Source organism: Lissotriton helveticus, chromosome 3_1, assembly GCF_964261635.1.
Source record: "Lissotriton helveticus chromosome 3_1, aLisHel1.1, whole genome shotgun sequence".
In the NCBI taxonomy this organism is placed as follows: Eukaryota; Metazoa; Chordata; class Amphibia; order Caudata; family Salamandridae; genus Lissotriton; species Lissotriton helveticus.
Window position 1 is genome coordinate 539,587,823 of NC_136061.1, and position 23,346 is coordinate 539,611,168.

Below are 23,346 nucleotides of genomic sequence, written 5' to 3' on the forward strand. Positions count from 1 at the left end.
TTGGTATCATCTATCCAATTGTTGGTTTATACATAATTGTAACTGAGAAAATAGACGACGCACCTACATCAACATGTCCTAGGAAGAGATTGCTAACCTTAGAGAGTACAGAGCGGAAACTTTTGGTTTTACGAGTGATGAAGCTCAACAAATGTATTCCCTGATAGAAGAAACAGAGAGTACTAGTACTAGTACTGGATCAATACAATCAAACATTAAACAGTTATTATACATTTCGAAAAAAGCAATCAACCAACATCTTCATGCGGGCACTCTAATCCACTACCATAAAGCACAACGAATCCCAAAAGGATTAAGAATAGCCCTAAAATCAACTTTAAGCAAGAACAATACCAGGTTTACCGAAAAGTGGCACGCAATTTTAAATAAACGTTCCTAAGACCTGATATAACTAATTATCGAAGAATTGTCAAAACTTTTGGAAGATCTGAATAAAAAGGTGAACCAGCTAAACCAAGAACTCACAGAAAAAATGTCTAATGAAAATTGGGAAGAAACACTTGCTGATATAAATAAACAACTACATGAAAGAAATCAGTGAAAGAAAAATCTGAAAATGTAAAAGAGACACAATCGACTACAAACTGGGAGAAGTTTACAACTGGGCGGACATTTACGCTCAAAGGAGACAACAGAGACCCAACATGGGACGATTTTCTGACATTGACGCTTCATCTTCTGATGCCTCGCAACAAAGAGACCAACAACCAGCTGGACAAGGCATTCAAAGATCAGAGAAGGAAGGTCCATCTGCATCATGTAGCATGAATGATGGCAGGTCTTTTTAGAGAAAGGCCATAGACCACAAGACGAAGCAGGAGGAGGAGCACAAAAAACAAAACAACAACCAGTAGCTAAAGGCACGAGAAGTCAGAGACTTTAGTCATTAACATTTCCAAACATCAATTGACTGATTTTCAAATGAATACTCTACCCAATTATCACTCTAATGTTTTATAATCAGAAATCAGTCTGTATAAATTCATGCAAACGTTAAGATTGAGACTTTTTTACCAACGTTGTGGAAGAATGAGAACGTTCACAAATCAGCAGTTGTTGCAGTGAAAATTGGCTTAGATAAAGCTTGGGCAAAGTTGACGAACAGCACGATTTGTAAGACATAAAGCTCTATATGTGTGTCTCTGTAGCTCTGGAAACCCACAAACGGCACGATTCTGGAACGACTGCATTCTAAATGTGAGTATTTTGGAGAGCCAAGATACAGTACATTTCAGTAATCTAGCCTGGCAAGAGCAAGTGCCTGGAAAATGTTTTGCAGCAGTCAAGAGGCAGACAGGGACACCATTTCCAGGACGTCTTTATGTAATAAAAGAAGAAGGCATTACCCTGTTGACTTTGATTCTATATTCAAAACCTAAAATAGAAGGCTTATGAGAAAAATTCAACAAAAATAATCTCCCTGCATAAAAAAACCCGGATAAATAATAAATATCAACTTTGGGCTTACTGCACAAATTATAAACACTCTAGATAAATGTATAAGCCTGTGCACCCATCATTGTATTACTTACATATAGTTATTTGGATTCATCTAATTAAAAGTGAGATATTTATACTAGAACTTTGTGTCAATAAATTTACACTGCATACATAAGTATAAGGAACAGTTCGATGTTCACGCTCAAAGACATACCTGCCCATATTTGAGAACTGGCAAATGTTCTTAGTAAAGACAGTTACTATATACTAGATTCATAAATGCAAAGCATGCAGTAGGACACATCTTGAGTCCCTGACTCCTAAATGCTTTGCTCACATGATCACAGACTGGTGAAAAGGATGTACATTTGAACGTATATAATATTTTTGTCAGGTCGTACTGGTGATTTATATAAGTGTTTTGTTTTACCTCTTGATGACTGTGTGTGGGAAAAAGCACAAGTGAAATAGAGGTATAGTCACAATGATTGAAATGATCAATCCTTGGTTAAGGAGACGGGCTTTAACAATTGTTTTAAAATGTGCTGTGTACTTTGTCAAGCCTGGCAAATGTATCTACAACAGTGAGGTGCATGTGGAACAAAAGTAAAAAAACATAACTCTTGTCATTTAGTTGAGCACAATGATGTTATGGAGGCTCTTATTTTCTATTCCCTGTCAGCAGTAGGAGAGAGTGAGATAATATGCATAATGTTCTAAGATTGCCTACCTAATGTGGCTTGAATTTCCAGCAGTTTCAGTTTCATAAGGACATGATAAACTCTTACCTGATAATGTAAAGCTGACTAATTTTCGACTCTGTTGATTGGCAGAAGCACTATCATCCATACCTTCAGCCCCCATCTGATAAAAGGGAAAAGAAAATGCACATTCAAGCATGGAAGCAAGCAGTGAGGATGGGCCTCTATTTACGATGGGATACTTCTCGAACCTGGGTTTGCAAAGTATCACTGTCTTTCCTTCAAATCAACGATCTACATCTGGCTGACTAATTTAGAGGGGGTCACAAATGTTGGAAACAGAAACCAATACCCCTTAATCATCCTTATATTTGCATACATAACATATGATTATATGATTACATATAGGAAGTGAAGCTTAATTTAGCTCTGCTAGTGCCACAGGACTCAACGTGAAATCAGACACAAAAACCAATGAAAAACATGACTAAAGTAATCACTAAAGAGATTATTTTGCCAGAATTTGGGGGTCGACATGCAATGTATAGACCAATAAAAACACCAGTTATTGGATGGTGTAAATCTTCATAATTGAGTTCCTTCGCTGGTCATCTCACAATCTAGGCACCCAGATTAATGAGGTGACCTGGGAAATGTTCAGCTTTAACTGGGACTTCCGCAGTAATACTTAGACTGTATTGAGGTGTGACTACCAGGAATTCAATGAGCAGCTGTCTTTTGTTCTATTGTTAAAGATGTACCTGCTACTCATGCCAGTACAGATTCTATGAGTTCTCAACATAATGCCCTAGAGAGCAGTTCTGCTGTACTCGGTTAACTTTAGTTTGATTCTTGAGCATCAATGGCTTTAAGTCGTATAGACACATTCATATTGAATATTACCAATGAACAGTTCAGAAGCATCTTCACACCTAGTAATTAGCTTTCCTCAAACATCTGTGTGCTGCATGAGCCTTACATTGGACAGATTATCAAGATTTGTCATTTCATTAGCCCACAGCTCACGCATTAATTCTTAAGTGTCTTCTTACATCTCATCAGCCTTTGAAACAAAAGGCAGTCTACCGAAATACACGTATGTGATTCCTATGGGTGCAGAGAAGGAATATCGATGGAGAAATATCGTGTTACATTAATATCCCCGCAGAAATAGCGAGTTGAAGAAATATCGACAACAAAAATATAGTTTGACCAGAATATCGACAGACAGGTAAATAATATCGATAACAATAATATAGTTGTAATAAATATCTTTTACAAAAATATAGTTTACAAAAATATCGATTTTTTAATAATGTTATGTATTTTAGTGTTTTTAATGAGAATTGTTTGTCATTTTATTTTTATGTTTTGGAATTGTATTAGTTATTAATGTATTTTATGTTGAATTTTGTGTTATTAGTTCCGTAGCGGGTTGTGGGTTTATAGGGGAATAGGGTGGCAAGTAATTTAATTATATAAAATTAATTGATTAATTAATGTGTTAATTTATTTATAATTGTGTAATAATTAGTTGTTAATAAATTTCAATTAGTCAATTATTAATTAATTATGTTAATTGTTTAATTAATTTTAGGTGTGTATTGTGGAGTTTATATGTGTAAATGGTGTGATGTAATTAATTTTGTATTGATTAAATATTAAATAATTTTTAAATAAATTACCATTAATTAATTAGTAATTAGTAATTGTAAATGTATAATTAATGTTAGGTTTGTGTTGTGGTGTTTATAAGTGTATATGGTGTGAAAGCTGGCAATTAATTAATTAATTAATTAATTAATTAAAAAAAAACATTAATTTTCATTAATTAATTAGTAAATATTAAATGTAATTGTGTAAATAATTTTAGGTGTGTGTGGTGGACATTATAGTGTTAAATAATGTGTAATTAATTTCTTTTAAATTATATTTGTTAATAATAATATATTTAAATGTATATATTAATTATGTTTATATTGGAAATTAAATTTAATAAAAAATGTGAGTATTTTTTATTGTTTTGGGTTCCAGCGCTTTCCCTACTATTGCACTCACTGGAGTGGGAATAGTCATTTTCACCCCTACGCTATCCAACGCTTTCCCTACTGTTGCACCCTTTGGAGTGGGAATAGTAATTTTTACCCCTACGCTATCCAACGCTTTCCCTACTGTTGCACTCACTGGAGTGGGAATAGTAATTTTTACCCCTACGCTATCCAACGCTTTCCCTACTGTTGCACCCTTTGGAGTGGGAATAGTAATTTTTACCCCTACGCTATCCAACGCTTTCCCTACTGTTGCACCCTCTGGAGTGGGAATAGTAATGTTTACCCCTACGCTATCCAACGCTTTCCCTACTGTTGCACTCTCTGGAGTGGGAATAGTAGTTTTTACCCTTACGCTATCCAACACTTTCTCTACTGTTGCACTCACTGGAGTGGGAATAGTAATTTTTACCCCTACGCTATCCAACGCTTTCCCTACTGTTGCACCCTTTGGAGTGGGAATAGTAATTTTTACCCCTACGCTATCCAACGCTTTCCCTACTGTTGCACCCTCTGGAGTGGGAATAGTAATTTTTACCCCCACGCTATCCAACGCTTTCCCTACTGTTGCACTCACTGGAGTGTGAATAGTAATTTTTACCCCTACGCTATCCAACGCTTTCCCTACTGTTGCACCCTATGGAGTGGGAATAGTAATTTTTACCCCTACGCTATCCAACGCTTTCCCTACTGATGCACCCTCTGGAGTGGGAATAGTAATTTTTACCCCTACGCTATCCAGCGCTTTCCCTACTATTGCACTCACTGGAGTCGGAATAGTAATTTTTGCCCCTACGCTATCCAACGCTTTCCCTACTGTTGCACTGTCTGGTGTGGGAATAGTAATTTTTACCCCTACGCTATCCAACGCTTTCCCTATTGTTGCACTCTCTGGAGTGCGAATAGTAATTTTTACCCCTACGCTATCCAACGCTTTCCCTACTGTTGCACCCTTTGGAGTGGGAATAGTAATTTTTACCCCTACGCTATCCAACGCTTTCCCTACTGTTGCACCCTCTGGAGTGGGAATATTAATTTTTACCCCTACGCTATCCAGCGCTTTCCCTACTGTTGCACTCACTGGAGTGGGAATAGTAATTTTTACCCCTTAGCTATCAAATGTTTTAACTACTAATGTTTTTATTTTGTTATTAAATGTATGTATTATCATTTTTTAATACTTTAATGTGTAAATTAAGTATAGAATATCTTATTTTATTCAAAATGTTTTATATATGTGCTTATTTTATTTTTCTATAATTTTAAAGTTTATAAATTAAATAAAGATAATAATAAAATGTATTTAAGAAAATATATGTATATGTACACATTTATTATGTTTATATTGATTAAATTAAGTTTGTTTGTTATAAATAGTTAAAATATAAATGTAATTTAATTTATTTTGTTAATAATATTAATATTATTTAATTATTTAATTTAAGTTATATTATTTTTTAAAGTCGATATTTTTTACATCTATATTTTTTACATCGATATTTTTGAGTCGATATTATTGTACTTACCTGCTTAAGTATAGGGAGTCGATATTTTTGTAATCGATATTTTTACATCTATATTTTTGTAAACTATATTTTTGTTTTCGATATTTAAACATGGAACCATTCCTATGTGCCTTCTTGGGCTCCTTCTAGCACATGTAGACCAGAAAGCTCCAATTCATTATCTGAATCATAGCAGTCCCCATTCAATTTGGCAAAAGCTTTTTGGAAAATGTTATACAATTCTATGCTGTACTTACCAGCTGAGAGTACCATGGGCTTGAACATCCGATCCTGTTCAGCTCCACAATCGTATCTCTGTAGGCAATTGCTGATTAGCAATTCAGAACCAATCTATCTGGCACATGCATCAACAATGCCTTTTGCGATTCCTTACTAGCAAAAAATAAGGATTGGCTAATAAGGAATAGCAAAAGGCTATGCAGGTAGAAATTGCTTAAAAAATAGCGAATTCTAAACATTCCTTAATTGCGACTCGCAAATTGCGAGTTGCAATTAAGGAATACCTCCCCATTCATTCCTATGGGCATAGAGGCCCATAGGAATGAATGGGCAGACATTCTCAATTTGCGATTCTCAATTAGAGAATCGCAATTTGAGAATGCATTTTCAAGGGTGCCAGGGTGTCAAAAGAACACCCTGTTGCACCCCTGAAATCTGCATATGACTACATATTGCACACACACATGCCCCAAGGGAATGTGTGTGTGTGAAATGGCACTTTGAAAAATGCACTTTAATGCATTTTTCAAAGTTTTTGCAAATTATTTGCTCCCCCTTTTAGCGAAAGCACATTTTTTTTACTTTAATGCATTGTATTTAAGGGCTCTCAATTTGAGATTCCTTAAATGCAATCAATATTTAAGTAATCACAATTTAGAGATTACTTAAATTGCGATTTTTGCATTTGGGATGATGCATCCCAAATGCAAAAATACCGGTTGCAAAGGTTCTGAGACTCTGCCCATTTGCAAAAGGTTTTTGTTTTGATGCATGTGGGCCTACGTGACTTAAAGGAAGACACTTTGGCCAATGATAAACTTTCCCAACCCGGGAAGCATCCTACGGAACAGAGTTTTGACAAGGTTGGAATCTACTGCACTTTTAGAAACACAACCCAAGTTTTAGAACAACAAACCTCCGCGTCTCACCTAGCTTTAATGGACATGAGGCAGGCAATTATTTAGTGTAAATAAAGCATTGTGCAGCAGCGCACTGTCACTTACAAACTGCACATTTTCCATTAAAATGGGCATTAAAATTGCACAGACATACAGCTTTAATGATAAAACTATATTACACACAAATGATTATGTGTGGGAATCTGGTTCCAGGGAATATTTATCATTTGTGCATCACCAAATGTGTCTTGATTTGTTTCGATCTTATTGAAATCTTTGTGCTTCCATCACACTGAAGTGCAGCAAATATGACAAGATAAATACAGAATTTAAAGGTTTCTTTATTAAGTGCTTGGACTTTCACGACCTACCATAAATTGACTTGCGACCTACCAGTGGGTCGCGATCTACAGTTTGGGAAACACTGCCCTACTGTACAGTACATAAACATTTTATTGAAACACTCAATTTCATCTTTGTATTTTGAGCCTCCATGTATGTCCTCTGTCTATGTGAGCAGTCCTTGTTGTTTACTGATGTTTGTGGCTGGGTGCTAGTTATAAAGATGCAAAAGTCGTTTTCTCAATAAAATACCACAATAGATCTTTACATTCTCAGTTATTCCAGCCTTCTCATAGCTGCAGATTATCTTCTGAAGTATGTCACAGTGCTCATAATGAAATAGAAAATCACAATTCCTACCATCACAGCAGGGTTCTTTACAGTAATACTGGGAGTAGTAGCTCGCAGGGCTCCGCTAACGCCATGGTAGTACTTGAAGCAGATCTTAATTTCAGCTGGAAAACAAATTATTGATAATTTTGAACTCATTCAACATTAAATGTATATCAAACATTCACAATGGATAATTGTTTCCTGAGATAATTACCAGCTACAATCTAGTGTTGCTTCCTTTGCATCAGTCAGAGCTAATTTAGCTGAGCGCGCATCCCTACCTGTGAAAAAACACTCATTGGCGGCTGCTTTATGTTGAAGGCGGTGGTGGTGGCCAGGGCATAGTACACAGCAGCCCAAATTGTGCTAAGTAAACAAACAAGCATTGCATGTCTTACTTGTCTCTGAAGATTTAGGGGACCTTTCTGTTTTGGGTGAATGGCTAAAATTCTGCACTTTACAACATATATTTGAAATGAATTGGGTAAAACGCTTCCTGTTTTATAAGGAGTTTTGAAAAAGGCTTTCTTAAAATAACGCCAGTACCTTCATGGTGGGCAGAACAAATCCAACCCTCCAATGGAGCAGTGGGAGTTTCAAGCCAAGAAAATTCTGAATTCAGAAACGAACGGTGCATTTTCTGCATATTTTTCTTTTTAAATGGTTACAACACAATAGGCTATACAGGCTGCTCAACATTCTGGGTAGGCAATCTAACATTGCTTATATAATTGTGGAATAAATAATTGTACCCATTCTAGTTTGATTTTCTGTTTCAGATTATAACTGATAAACTAATTGGGGAGGCATTGAAAAATGAACGCCAACTGTCGCTGTCTAAGCAGCACTGTCCCTCAAGACAGACAAATCCGGGTTCAGGAAGTAGAGCCACCATTCATTTTAGAAAGACCCCAAAGGCTCAGACAGAAGATGGATTCCTTATGGGACATCATTCTAACAGGTCCACACTTCACACAGGAGTAGTGGAAATTCAGTCATTTTGCCCTCAAACATCGGCTTGTCATATTCATAAAAACATACACTTTTTCTTCAAATATTCGGTTTTTTTGTTTTGCTAAATAAATTAATATTGTATTTTCATACGATATTGTTTTTTAAAAAAAAGATATAGCCATTTTTTTAATATAATATACACAAAATACTCCACCATACTGTCTTTTTGTTTAAGCCAAACTCATGCTCTCTAAGAAAAGTCTTGCTGCTTTCTGTGAATAAACACCTTTTAACCCATTTTCAGTTTTTACTGTCAGTAAACGTATCATTTTTGTCCTACAAAATATCTGCTTTTCAGTACTCACATGTACCATTGTACTGTATGGGCAGATAACACTTCACGTACTCAGGTATCAAAATTGCAATGCAGAATTGCCCACAGGAAGCCAGGGTTGACGGTGTCTATGCTAGGACCGCCACTGTGCTAAGGATAACCACCACTATGCCTGGGTTGAGCTCCACTGTTCCAAGGATTCCGACAATACACCAAGAAGAGGTCACTTTATACCATGGCCACTATTTTGACACGAAAACCGCCATTATGCATGGAATGGGCCAATATTAGGCCAAACATGCTCACAATATGCCATGGCTGCCTATGATATGGATTTACATACACATACATGCAAATAAATGCATGCACAATAGGTAAGTAGGTATCATTTTTATTTTATTGATACTATAATATTAAAATAAGTTACAATATTAGAACAAGTTACAAAAAGAATGAATCCATACTGGTTTAAAAGATTAATTAAGAGTTGGTCCTAGGTCACGTCTCACCACGGAAATAGTTATCCAACTTGCTAAAGTTCTAGATGACAACACCGGTTGTAATTCAGACGCATAATAAAAATTCTTACAAAAAACTACTTTCGAATAGCAGGAAAGCAAAGTTGAAGCACGCAATAGGCAGTATTTCCAAAATATTTGAGGCAGGATTTAAAAACTTCATCACAGAACCCACTGACTTGTTAGAAAACCCTAAAAAACATTAATTTACTTTCGTGGCAATTATGCGGCAATCAGAAGCTTTACAGATTGACTGCAAGTGCTTATGTTATGTCAAAGTGTTCTGAAATGTGGGTAGGTGCACATAAGGTGTTCAATCTTTTCCAAAATCAGCAAGATTTGGTCTTATTATTGTGATATCTCTCTCTCTCTCGATATATATATATATATATATATATATATATATATATATATATATATATATATATATATATATATTCCAGTATGTCCCTCCAATATTTCAGCACTCACAGCAGCATAAGGTGCAAATTTCATTATTTGAAAATGAGCAAACACAATTGACGAGTTTCAACAAAACAGCCTTCTACAGGGTATCTGATTCCGGAAATGCAACCATTTTTAATATCGCCCTCATGGCTTCCAAGTTAATAATAACTGTCTAGTCAACATTAATCTCCAACAACGGTTCAGTTCTTGGCCATTAAAGGATCACTGGCCACATTCTTTGAATTTTGGGGTTACTTTCTCCAAGAACCACATAGTTATTACATTGAAACATAAGTTTCCATCATTCTTGTGTCCAGTCCATCAATCGGCTACCCTCGTTCCCCGTAATTGCATTATTCATAAAAGTTACATTCATTTTGTGATATAATTACTCTTTCTTTTGTGAAGAGAGTGTGACATATTTGCAGTATACAATTAGTGGCCTGATTTGGACGTTGGTCAGTAAGCCTCCAACTGCTCGGAGGTTTACTGTTAGACCTGGCATCTTTGGCATGGTTTCCCCTATCTTTTTGCCTCTACCCCCTGTATTTGTGATGCTGTGCTGGATTTCGTTTTTGCTGGTTTAGATGCTTTGGACACTCTGCCACTGCTGATCAGTGCCAGAGTGTAAGTGCTCCCTGTGTAAATTGTTATTCTGATTGAATATACATGTTTGGCATATTTGTATCACCATGAAGTCCCTAGTAAAGTGCACTGGGTGTGCCAGGGCTGGTGATGACAAATGCTACTAGTGGGCCTGCAGCACTGATTGTGCCACCCACAGGAGTAGCTCTAAAATGGTGTCTCAGGCCTGCCACTGCAGTGCCTATGGGCAGTTTAGAACTGCCATGTCCTCCTGGTCAGTGTCCCCACTGACCAGGCCTAACCCTTCCCTTTTTGTGCACATCAGTCACCCCTATGGAAGGCCCAAGGTACCCTCCTGGGCAGGGTGCAGTGTATGTAAAAGGTAGAGCATGTACTAGTGCAGGTGACATGCTCTGGTAGTGAATGGCAGCCATTTTCGTTTTTCACTACTGTAAGGCTATCTTGCTCCATAGGTTAACATGGGGGATGCTGGCTACAGTGGTTAACAGCATTTCTTCCCATAGGAACAAGATAGGACATAAGTATCTAGTATCCCTGAACTCAGAATTTAATAACACATCTTTTAGGAAAGGTTGTTTTTAAATCCTGTGTTTGAGAACATCACTTTTAGAAAGCTGCGGTTCTGTTGTCTGACCCTTCTGTGTGCCTGGGCCTGTTTGTGTATTGACTATCTGGTTTGAGAGTGACAGGGGCTGGGGGATTCCCCAGGAGGCTGGATGAGTCAGCACTAGGCTGAATGACTGCATTTGCAACTGGAGTGGTGGGAGGAGTTAGCACCTGGGCTGAATAGGGCTGTGCCTGCCTTCCACAATGCTGGCTCCACCCCCCTGCTGGGCGGCTGAGGACCCTGCCCCTCACTCTGAAAGGAAAGATGCAGCCAGCAAAACAAAGTGCTCAGGATCCACCCAGAACTGGTTCAGACCGGGCTCAGGGCCCACATGCACCAAGAGAACAAAGACTTTAGGGGTATAAGTACAGGACCCCTGACAACAGAAAATTAGATCATCCTGGAAATCAAGAAGGAACCTCTGCCAAGGAGAAAGCTGAAACTGAAGAAGGAAGACTGTCCTGCTGTTGCTCTGCTGGACTGACCTGTTGCTTTGCTGCCAAGGAGAGGGGAAGGACTTTGCTGCTGAGCTGTGTCCCCTGTCTTGAAGGAATCTCCAAGGGCCTGAGAAGAGCTGGCTCCCTGTTTTGAAGTCCCAGGAACAAAAGGACTTCACCCCCAGCTTCCCTGAACTCTGCTGAGAGAGTTCTGTCCCTCCAAGAGTGCTTGATCCAGTTGTGGGGCCTCTGGAGGTTGGACCTGTGCTGGGAAGCTTGAAACTAAGCTTGAGTGACTTTTGAAACTGAAAAGTGTTGCATCGCTCGCTTGCGGAGCGCATCCCCGACAGTGCGAGAAGTTTCCCGCCGCTACGGAGGTCGAGATCGTCGCAGCGCCTGACGCCGCTGCCAGAGACGTTGCATCCTTCGTTTGCGGGACGCACCAGACCGGTGCGGGAGAATCGAACATCGCTGCGAGTATCGTCGCAGAGCCTGTCGTCGCTGGGTGAGAACGCCGCACCGCTTGCTTGCGGACCGCATCACGTCGCTGCGAGCATCGTCGCAGAACCATCGCATCGAGGAGCTGCGAGAGAGAGGATCACCGCTGGACCGCGCATCGTCACCCCGGAGATCGTCGCAGCCCCTTCGAGATCGTCGCATCGTGCCTTTGCGAGAACAGACTTCCTACGGAACCTACGCACCGGAATCCATACAAGTGGCCTTCCTCCCCATACAGACCGGATTCGTCGCAACACGCCCGCTGCTGCAGCGGGGCTGTCGCATCGCCTCCCCAGGGTCTCAGGAGCAACGCATCGCTTGTTTTCCACCGCACCAGCTTCTGCTTTTGGAACTTTGTTGCAACTAAAAGGTACTGTGAGTAAACGTGACGCAACTGTGAACTTTTCACGCATCAGTAGAGAATTCTATCGCAACGTAGAGAATTCTAACGCAACCTTAAGAACTCCTTTTGAAACCATATTCTTGAACTGTGTATGTTAGATTTTTGTTGTTTTGGTCTTGTGTAGTTTAGATTAAAAATACCTTTATTTTTCTAAACTGTTGTGGAGTCAGTTTGTGATGTTTTCACTGTGTTACTGTGAGTGTTGGTACAAATACTTGACGCATTGCCTCTGGTTAGCCTAGACTGCTCGTGCCAAGCTACCTAGAGGGTGAGCAGGGGTTATCTCAGAGGGTTATCTCCTTGCCCTGACTAGAAGCAAGGGTCCCTATTTGGACAGTGGTACCTACCTCTGCCATCTAGAGACCCCCAGATCTAACACTTACCGACTGGTATATTTGGTTTGAACTCCGACTGCCGTATTTCAATGAAGGCAGTCGGAGTCCAAACCGGCTGGTCAATCCGACTGGCTTCCAATGGGCTCACGGAGCCCATAGGCCAGATTGAAACCACACATAGGGCCAGATGTAGGAAGGCTATTACCGGTCGGTAACAGCCGAAATCGGCTGTTACCTACCGGTAATAGGCTTTCCAGATGTAGTTGGCAAATTTACCGATTCGGGAAATACCGAATCATCATTTACCGATTCGGTATTTACCGAATCATCATTTACCGAATCGGTAAATGACATGTAGGAAGCACTTTAAAGAGTGCTCCTGTGCTTTCAGGATTCGTTATTTACCACCAACTGTTTGTTGGTGGTAAATAACGAATACCTTTGAAAATGCAAATTTGTGCATTTTCAACTGTGCCATGTGACAGACATACATGCCCTTAGGGCATGTATGTGTGCCACATGTGCACACAAGCACTAATCAGGGGTGCAACAGGGTGTCAAAGTGACACCCTGCCACCCTTGACCCTTTCCCTATTTTACCGAACCGGTATTTACCGTATCGGTAATTGCCATTCATTCCTATGGGCCTCCAACCCCATAGGAATGATTGGCTATTACCGAATCGGTAAATACCGATTCGGTAAATACCGAATCTTAACGATTCGGTAATTTTTACCGAATTATTACCTACGTAGGATTTACCGATTCTAAAACACCGAATCGGTAAAATTCGGTATTTTAGAATCGGTAAATCCTATTTACCTATATCTAGCCCATAATCCCTCTAGGACCGTGTTTCTGCCATTGGGATTATGATGTCGGTTTCCAACAGCCTTTTCATGCCGGTCCTTTCGACCTGGAAAGGCTGTCGTAAAGCAGCTTTTGGGGCCCCTAGCAGGGCCCCCACACCTCCGTGGCCTATGGTTGGGGGCACCTATGTTGCCCTCCTGTAAATCCCTGCACCGTGTGGCAGGCTCCTCACCTCACGGAAACTCCCATTTCTCTCTGGGAGCTTGTGCAGCGGCCGGTTTCCGACCACCACACAAACTCCCATAGAGAAATGGGAGTTTGCGACTTCACCCTGTGCGGTTGCATCGCAATTGCGTATGCGGAACTGCAGACGGCAGCAGGTTGGTTGGTTCCGCAACCACAGATATGTCGGATCATAGTGAGGCCCTAAATATTCAACATGAATTCAATGAATTGTGCCCTGTTAATGGCACCACAATTTCTACTATCAAGTTCTTTTTGATCAAAAAACAATTGCAAAAATGCAGTCTATTTCAATACAGAATCTCAGGTCCTTATGCACCCATTTAACAACGGACTTTACCACAATTAATTTTTTTTTGCGCTCAAGCCATTAAGAAAGTATGCAAGCAAGCCTCTTTTTCAGGATGCTCCTTCTGCGTTGTGCCGTCTTTACAATCTTTACAACAGAGACTGGAACAGCCACAGATCTAAGAAGTGCAGTCTTTACAATAATTATTCAATATCTCTCATATCATTTATCGCGTGATTAATACAATGTATGGTTATTACCATTGTACATATTGAACTTACATAGGTCATGTATTTATGTAGCCTATCAACACCAATGGTACATCATAAGGTAGAAAATGTATATATTTATTTTCAATAAAAAGGTAAAGTGCCTATAAATGTATTTATTTTTGTAATGGGTGCCCTTGTGTCCCACCTGGGGCACCCCAGCATTATTTTTCATTGGGGGCCCCTGTCAGAACCCCACATTCATGGCACAGCTGTTCTGTGCCACGCACCTACCAGCATCCTACTCTTCTCCTGATGATTGTGGGTATGAACAGAAACATGCCCACAGTCAGCACGGGTGGCATATTACAGATCAGGTACTTCTACCCCCTCCAGACATGGACACGGATGGTCGAGAGGAACAACTAGCTGATGTTCATCTTAGTCCCAAGAGATAGGGGGATCCAGGGATAGACTTTGAAATTCTGCAGTCTTATGACTATGCCATGTTTATTGTGCTATTAGTCAAGTCATATCATGACAGCACACGTGAAATGGACGATGAACACCAAGCCAACTCTTAGCAATGAGGTACTTAATGCAGACACTCTGCTATTCTTCTACAGTTCAGGATACATCCTCCCTACCGAAGAGTAACCCAGTACTGCTGTACAGGTAAACAGTAAGGTGGCACAGAATATGAGTTAGTGCACAAGGCTCATTCCTCCTCTATCAGTCCCAATTATTGCTAGGTCCCACTTGGAGACACAGAGCAATTAGAATCCCATACAAGGGAGCTACCATATACTTAGTTGGGGGTCTGTGTTTCAGATAAGACTCTCTCCAAGCTTCGAGTGCCAAAGTTTATTACTACCCACTCCCACTCACCACGGTTTGTAGCCCATTCAGTGGTAACCCACAGGGCATCACCTACTTACCACCTGCATAGAAATCATCAAGTGTGGGTACACCTCCTTTCCATTTGCACCCAAGGAAGATGTATAATCTGCCACCACTGGGTCAATGGAAGGGAGATATTCGTCCAATTACTTCCCAGGGTTAAGGTGACACTTGGTTGTCCAAGAATATGAGGTCCTTCTTTCTACAAAACTCTAATCGGATTTTGGGAATCTTCGGGAGCACTCACCTAGTCTCAGCTGATACTAACTACAGGGAGCAGGGTCAAACCTGATTTGCATAAGGCTGGCCCAAACTCAGGTGGCATCGTAGCAAAAGAATGATGGGTTGGAATGATACAAGTAGCGATTGCCAGAGGTTAAATATAAACCAAGCATTCCTCCCATCAACTTTTGTGGCACTGCCAAGTTTTCTTGAGGTGAATGTCCCTGCACTTTCCATGCCATTCACATTCTGTGAAAAGACCGCATCCAGCCCACAGCGAGCTTTCAAGCACAGGTACCACATAACCCCCTCCACAGCCAAAAGGCTTCTACACAGGAGCCTGGACAATTTCGGTTTTATTTTTCAAATGCTTATTCTTGCTCTCTTGGGTACACAAATGCTTAAAGAGCATCAGTTTGTAAGGCTCTAGTATCACAAGAAATGCTGCAATAAACGGTGGACTTTATTTACATGAGCCTATAAAGGATTAAAGTTGCTTCTTATCATGTAGATGAGGTTCCATCTGCATAACTTTCATCAGATCCTGTATGGGTGCAACCCTTCAATCAGAAGAAAACTGTATAAAAATCAACAGCTTTTGCCAAATATCATCTAATACCAGGTGAACTGATCCAGAAACAGTTTAAAAGCGAAGACAAGAAGAAGGATAATACAGGAACACTGCTAACTCTCTTGAAGGTCCAGATTCCTCCATTTAAGATTGGGTGCATCATTTTGACCACTTTAGCAGCAGCACATCTAAAGCCAGGCAGTACTAGAATGTAGCCTATGGCACCTGCAGCCGGGCACAAGCTTGCCACTGCATGCTGCAAAGTTGAGCCAGTTTCAAGAAGAGGTGGAAGGAATGAAATGTAAGTTGGCCAATGGCAACAAAGGTGCTACACTGGTCCTGCCAATGAGGTTGACCAAGATTTACAAATCTAGTGTTAAACGTTGTTGGATGGTATGTGGAGGTTTTTTTCAATGTACGGGTTGCACAGTTTGCAATATTGCATCAAGTACATAAAAGGCAAAGTACAAAATATGGTTCGTCCCATTTAAGCTGTCTGAGAGGTTCCTTTCTTTGGCAATTTAGGTCAGAACTGTATTATTTACGCTCCAGACTGTTCTATTTTACTTATGACTTTGTTTTTGACTAAAAGGAAAGTGATCTCCACAGTTATGTTTGAGACTGAGTGTTCTGACCCACATTATTGCCACAGACAGTCATCCTCGACCAAACATAAATGAGTAGTTTTCCATCTTAGCACACACAACATTTTATCTTCATTTGGTTAAAAAGCAGGTTGTGACCAATTTATAATACATTCTAAGTCAACAACTTTTTTGCATCTGCAAATGGCACCTTATAATTCTGTATAATGCATTTCTGCATCACTAGCCTCTGTTGTACAGTGAAGTATGTGCAACGTGTTCAAAGACACACCCTACCTTTGTTGACATGTTTCTCCTTGGCGGCGAAAGGTCATTGGTGGATTCTCACTGAGGTATGTACATAAGAAGCTTAAAGATTGTGGCTGACGCTTCTCAGACATGAGAAATGGCCCTTTCACACGGGTGTTTGTTTAGGGAGGGTGAACAGCTAAGCACGGTGGTGTAAGCACTTTCTGTGAGGCTTCACTCAAAAGGAATAAGGAACAGAAGCACTTGAACAATGTCAGTGCATGCAGAGAGTATGAGAAGTGATTCTTATTCAACTGTCAGTATGCTTGGGCTGCTGATAAGGAACACAAAGAGATGTTTATGAGAAGGAGCTTAGGCACAGAAAGTTTTGCTAACGTCCTCCGTTGTAACAGGGAGCCAAAATATTCGCAGCCCCTTCTGAGTGGCGACCTAAACCTGTGATCGTGTATAAATGGTGTGTGAGATCAGATTTACAATTACGAATCAGCCGCAATTCCTACTCAGGCAAATGGCCTAGCAAAACGTCAAAACGTATTTCCCATTCTCATCTTGGGGTCTCTGCATCAGGTGAAAAAAATCACCCTCTATTACCACTACGCGGATGTTGAACTGATTACATCCGGTCCGAGGAGGACCTGGCGTAGCAGCTTGAGCTGGACTGTTCCCATGAGGAACAGAGTCGAGATTGATTTGCATGTGGGTGAGCCCAAACTGAGGTGGCATGGTGGGGAAAAGAACAATTGATTTAACCCAGATCTCTTGACTGGGGGATGAAGGACATAATCATATAAATATTTCCGTAGGAAAGCTAAGAAAGTTTCAAGAAGAATAGTTTGTTATTCCAACATAAAGACATTTAGAAATAAACCTTTATTTTACTACAAAGTATAATTTTTACAGCCGCCAGAATGACAGAAATGCTTATTTGAAAGCGGCACCACAAGAGAAACCCATTATAGATGGTGCTGAAAGTCACAAAATGAAGTCACGTTGCAAAAATCAGAAAGGCACACCTCTAGCATAAAAGACAGATCACAGAATGGTCAATTATACAAGATATTACTACATACAAAGAGTTCATGTTTAATTTAATCTATTGCAGTAGAACGAAGAAAAATATAGCTGGTGAGTACGGGAAACACCCATTACAACGCACAACCTTTACAACACGGCTATTACAACGCAACAGCCTTTACATCGCATGCAATTACAAAGCAGCCATTACAACGCATGTTACTACAACGCATGCCATTACAACGCATCTTATGTTTTAGTGTGGGTATGGGTTTTGGGGTACATGAGAATAGTAATTTTTACCCCTACACTATCCAACACTTACCCTACTGTTGCACTCACTGGAGTGGGAATAGTCATTTTTACCCCTACACTATCCAACACTTACCCTACTGTTGCTCTAAAAGTATTATGCGTTGTAATGGTATGTGTTGTAATGGTATGCATTCTAATGGAATGCAATGTAAATGTAGTTTCTGAAAATGCGTTATGATGACATGCGTTGTAAAATCATGTGTTGTAATGGATGTTGCGATGTAAAAACCACGGTGTAAAAGCATGCGTTGTAAATGTTTGCTTTGTAACATATCCTATTTGGTGAGCACTAAATCCTGAGACCTGACATTGCGTGCAAGAGCCCTTCTCCAGAATGGAAAAGGCAGAGAGGATCCTAACTGCCAACAGAGACGAGGCTTTCGTAGATTACTGCACAGTGTTTACATTTACCAAATGTTTGTTACTAAAGTTACTGTGACAGTTAATTGGCAACTTTACTGTCTAATCAATTAAATGACCTTTTTGGTGTTTAGCTGATTCCAATCTGTGATTTTTGCATTTGTTTTTTTTTTCCTTCAGCGGTACATCTCTTGTCTCCCTACTCCCCACTCCCCAATTACCTTGAAGCCCAGGGCTTTGCGAATAGTCATTTGTTTGCTGCTCCTTACACAGACCTTAACCAGTGACGGCTCCTCCACTAAGGCGTAGGAGCGTTGCCCCACTGCACAAAAAGGAAAAATAAAATGACAATAACGTATCGTTATTGCCATTTTATTTTTCCTATTACATGCAGGCGGTGTCCTGTGTGCAGTGTGGGGTGAGGCTAGCCATAGCAGGGGAGGAGTGGTTTGCACTTACAAAAAGCACATGAAGAATTTGCACTGCCCTCTTGGGCCAATCAAACAGTTCATGCGCACTTGGCATGTTCCTACCAAGCTGCATTACTCAGCCTGGTCAGGAGCATGCACAGGCTCCCTGTTCCAGTTTGAGTGCCGATCAATGGTGCTCATTCCCATCACAACGCTGCATTGCAGCGTAGTGATAGGCTCCCGGGAGCCAATCACTGTGCCGGGTGCTTCCTACTTCCTACTGTTGGCCGGACTGCAGAAATGAGGAAGGAAGATGGAGGCGGCAGCCGGCCGGCCGTTTTAAGTAAGAAAAGTTGGGGGGGGGGTTAATTAACCCCCCTATGCTCTCCCCGCCACACCACCCTCATCTGGTAGAAGACGCTACTGCCTTATATAGACCTGAACGCTACTCCCGGACCCGTAAAGTGTTAGTGGGTCAGCGAGAATATATGGCTGGTGAGCAAGGAAACCCTGCTACACCTCAAATGCGAGTTCATGGCCCAAGGAATTTTCTCAATGAAGTGCAACTTTAAACCTGATCAGAGCAAATTTTAACTTCATACGGCAATTAGGTTTGTGTAGCTCAGTGCACAGGTTTTATATTTGCCCAATTGTTTGATAGACAAGTTAAAATGTTTATTTACTTGCAAAAGTTTGTTTCTTGCAAATTCAGTGACATTTATGGATCTCAGGAGATTTTAGACAATGGCCTTCATTACAACTCGGCTGGAGCAGTATGGCTTGTGGGAGATGAGGGTTACCACCCTGGCCAATTCTCTGTAGAACATTCATATGATCTACATTAGTGGCTTCTCCAAATGAACTACCAAGACACAAGGAAATGTCCCCCATAAGTCAAACACAAAACAAACCTCACATTAGGCTGAAAGTCAAATAACCACACCACAGAAAGAACTTTTAATACTAGAATTTTGAATCTTCAGCACCTGCTAGTACAGGGCTGTCCCACACCAGAGACAACTTTCCCAGAAGATCATTACCTCCTGAAACCATCGACCTCATTTAGGGCTCTCGAGGGGTAGCAGCTGTAACCCCTGGCTTGCCTCCTGAGAACCCCAGTACTGTCACTGCTACCCCCTTACCTCAGAGGACAGTAGCTAATTTGTAAAAGAATAATTTGTTGTTCCAAGTAGTGTGGATTGTCTCTGTGCCTTCCGCTGCTGTGGAGAGAGTAAGAAAGAAATACAGGGGAGAGAGGAGAGAGAAAATGAGAGTGAGAGGAGATAAAGGTAAAAAGCTTTGAGGCGAAATAAGGCTAAAATTATGAAAGGAAGAAGACACCACAGAGAGAAGGGTGAGAGATCAAAAGACAAACAAAGGAGGATGTATATTTGAGAGAGACAAAGAGGGATGAAAGAGATATCAATAATACTGTGACATAAATGAGTGAAAAAGGACAGATAATGGAGGAGGAGAGGAGGAAGAAAGGGGAAATAGAGGGGAAAAGAAGACAGAACACGTGAAAAAGGAGTTCAGTGAGAGAGGGGAAAATGTATTATAAGGAGATCAGAGAGAAAGACACAGTTAAGATAGACAGGAGGGGTGAACAAAAGTCAACAACAGCTGAGAAAGACGTGACATATAATAGAAAAGTTAGACAGGTTAGAGGGTGTCAATGTGTCAAAAGTCATATGACATCACTTCCTGTGTTGTAATTGGGACTCAAAACATGTAATGTCACTTCCGCTACCCATAGCATTTTGGTGAATCAACACCAATGCCTGAACCCCCTGCCCATGTCTGTAACTGCTTGTCACAACTGTGCCTAGACCACACTGGAACCTGTTCATGGTCAGAGGAATGCTCTGCAAACACTGGACACTCAGACAGCCTGCTGCTGGGCACAGTGCCCGGCACATAAATAGGTGTCATTGCAGCTCGGACTGCGTTGATCGTAGTCCGCCGGATGCATGTTCTGCTATTAGCTAGAAGCATAAGCTGGGCTGGAATATGGCATCGGACAAAGGCTGAAAACGTGGTTTTCTACTTCACACATTTAACTGAGGCCAAGATTCTGAAGATAAAGGAATGCTCAAGCCTATGAACTACCTTTGCCAAGATAGTGGCTTGCCCAGAGGACATTAATAACCCATGAAGAAGTATGACTCTTTCCTGTAATATCAGGTTCTGTTTGAGTAATATATAAAGGAGATAATCACAAGAGAAAAATGTGTTGCAACAAATTGTTTCCATATTGTTTGTTGCACTTATTTGCCCACTATTCTTCTTCCAAATCTTTGGTTCTTGCAGCTAGATTCCATTTGGATTCTGCTCCTGAACTCTTTGCTGCCCGATGTCAGGGGGAGTTTGGTGACTGGTTTATCAATTATAATAACATAAATCTCCATCTTCAATCAAGCGTTATCAGTTTACACCTGAAGGTATTGAAAGGGCGAGATTTTGATCGATACCTTATATCTATTGATCCAAACCTCGATCTGGTCGACTGAACCTTTGTTGCCTGTCTGTGAGGAAAGAAAGTGCACCTATTTCCAAGTTAGTTTCACCCAATAAAGGACTCTGCTCCCAAAGATCACAAACAACTTCTAGCTTTCAAAAGTTTATTGTAAAGATATGATAAGCTGCAAATACAAGCATCTCAGAATGAGATTCACGAGATACACAGGTCCAATTACATACATGTGCTCTCGGAAAGCCCTCAGACGAGCAACGGAAATCACTAACACAAGTTCTAAGAATAATAAAGCTATCAGCATTGACGCATATCTCTCCTTCATTTAGGTTGGAGGAAAACGTACAGGTTAGGCTGTCCCTACCCTGCTCTAGATGGTATCCCTACTTAACCAAGTCCCAACCTAACAAAGGTGTCAGCAGTGAATGACCCCCAAGGGAAATCACTCACTCTAAGTCTCTTGGTGAAAACCTATAGTTCTCCAGTCATGACCCCTCTCTGCCTACCCATCCGCTCTCTAAAGGGTCCTCAGGTATCTGCTCTAACTCCACCCAGGGGTGCTGTCCCTAATACAAAACAGTCAACAACATTTGAGACGCCCCTTGCGAGACGCCCCTCACGTGGTGTAGCTTCTGGCTTTTTCCATGATGCTTTGTATTGGGCCTCATACGTTAGAGTTGACCTTGCTTCTCAGACTCTTCTCCGGCCCGCTGATACCCCTTAAACATTCCAGAACCCTCCTCCATGTCTGGGCCGTCTACTGAACAGACCTCTATTCATTCATTTATAATTGGATCCCCCCTTTTCCTGTGCAGACAGATATCTGCAGCCAAGAACCCAACTCTCATAGACTTCCAAAAAGGCCTGCAACATTTCTAAGCCCAGACATGTACGTGCAAATCAATGTTAAAACATTTCAGGCCTACAATATTTCTCATCACGATTATAGCATTCAACTTCTTCATTAATTAAAGCATGTTAATATTCTTATTCTATTATTCAGTAGACATCTCTATATATCATGGCCCATTTAATGCAATGACCAAAACATTAATACAATCTGTGTCGTGAAAAGAAACACCTTCCCTTTTAGCTCCAGCTCTGGCCCTGAGGCCTACCACATTCTGCGTTTACCACATATCATCTTACATTTTAACAGCTACACGACATAGATTCAGAAATAATCACATCTACTAAAATCATATAATGTCACACATTTCTGTATTAGTTCCACTTCTACTTAAATCTCTACATTAGCTATACATTCAGAATATAATTGCAGATACTATTAGCACTCATGGCATTTCTCCTCATGATTTGTGCTTACTACAGGTAAGTGTGATGTACTCATACATTTAAGTCAGTTTGCGCTCTCTCAGTTCCCCCCTTTGATGACCTCTCGGGGTCATCATTAACATTTAGACTGCAGTTATTGCTGGCATTCTCTGCGCTTCCAGAGCCCTCAGGCTCCTGTACTGATTATCTTGTATGGCAGCCAATCTCTGCAGCTGTTCTCTTTGGGCCCTTTCTGACCTTCTTGCTCTGTACCATTTGAATACCCTCACCAATCCCCACAATATAATCCCACAGATCAATATTATGATGATAGGTTTTAGTATATACCAAACAAAGCTTTTGCCTAAGGTGGAAAACCACCCTCCAACTTCACTCATTCCGTGGCCCACCTTTTCCCAAACATTTTCTCTACTCAAGTCTTCGATCTCCTTGTGAATATTAGTTATGTTCCTAATAACTTTCTCAAGGGGCTTCGAATTGTCTGGAATGTAAGTGCAACATTCCTGGACCTTCAAAGCCTTACAGACTCCGCCCTCTTTTGCTAGTAGGACATCTAATGCAAGACGGTTCTGAAGAACCATAGCCCTTATCGATTGCATCTCTCCTTCTACCAGCATTAAGGACTGAGCAGTGCTGGCAGACAACCTGTCGACAACTGTTGCCAGTCGTCTAATTTTAACATCATTAAGGATTACCCCCAAAAGAGGGAACA

General features: G+C 40.7%; 1 protein-coding gene across 4 annotated transcripts in view; it reads right to left on the minus strand.

The window, feature by feature from the left end:
- HECW2 (HECT, C2 and WW domain containing E3 ubiquitin protein ligase 2) overlaps positions 1–23,346 on the minus strand; it is a 1,154,081-nt gene that overhangs the window by 539,029 nt on the left and 591,706 nt on the right. For all 4 annotated transcript variants that reach the window (XM_078680421.1, XM_078680420.1, XM_078680424.1 and 1 more), the window contains 2 exons: positions 7,557–7,651; positions 2,250–2,325 (listed from right to left, as the gene is read on the minus strand). In XM_078680421.1, coding sequence (XP_078536547.1) covers positions 2,250–2,325; positions 7,557–7,651 — 171 coding nt within the window. The remainder of the gene's footprint in view (positions 1–2,249; positions 2,326–7,556; positions 7,652–23,346) is intronic.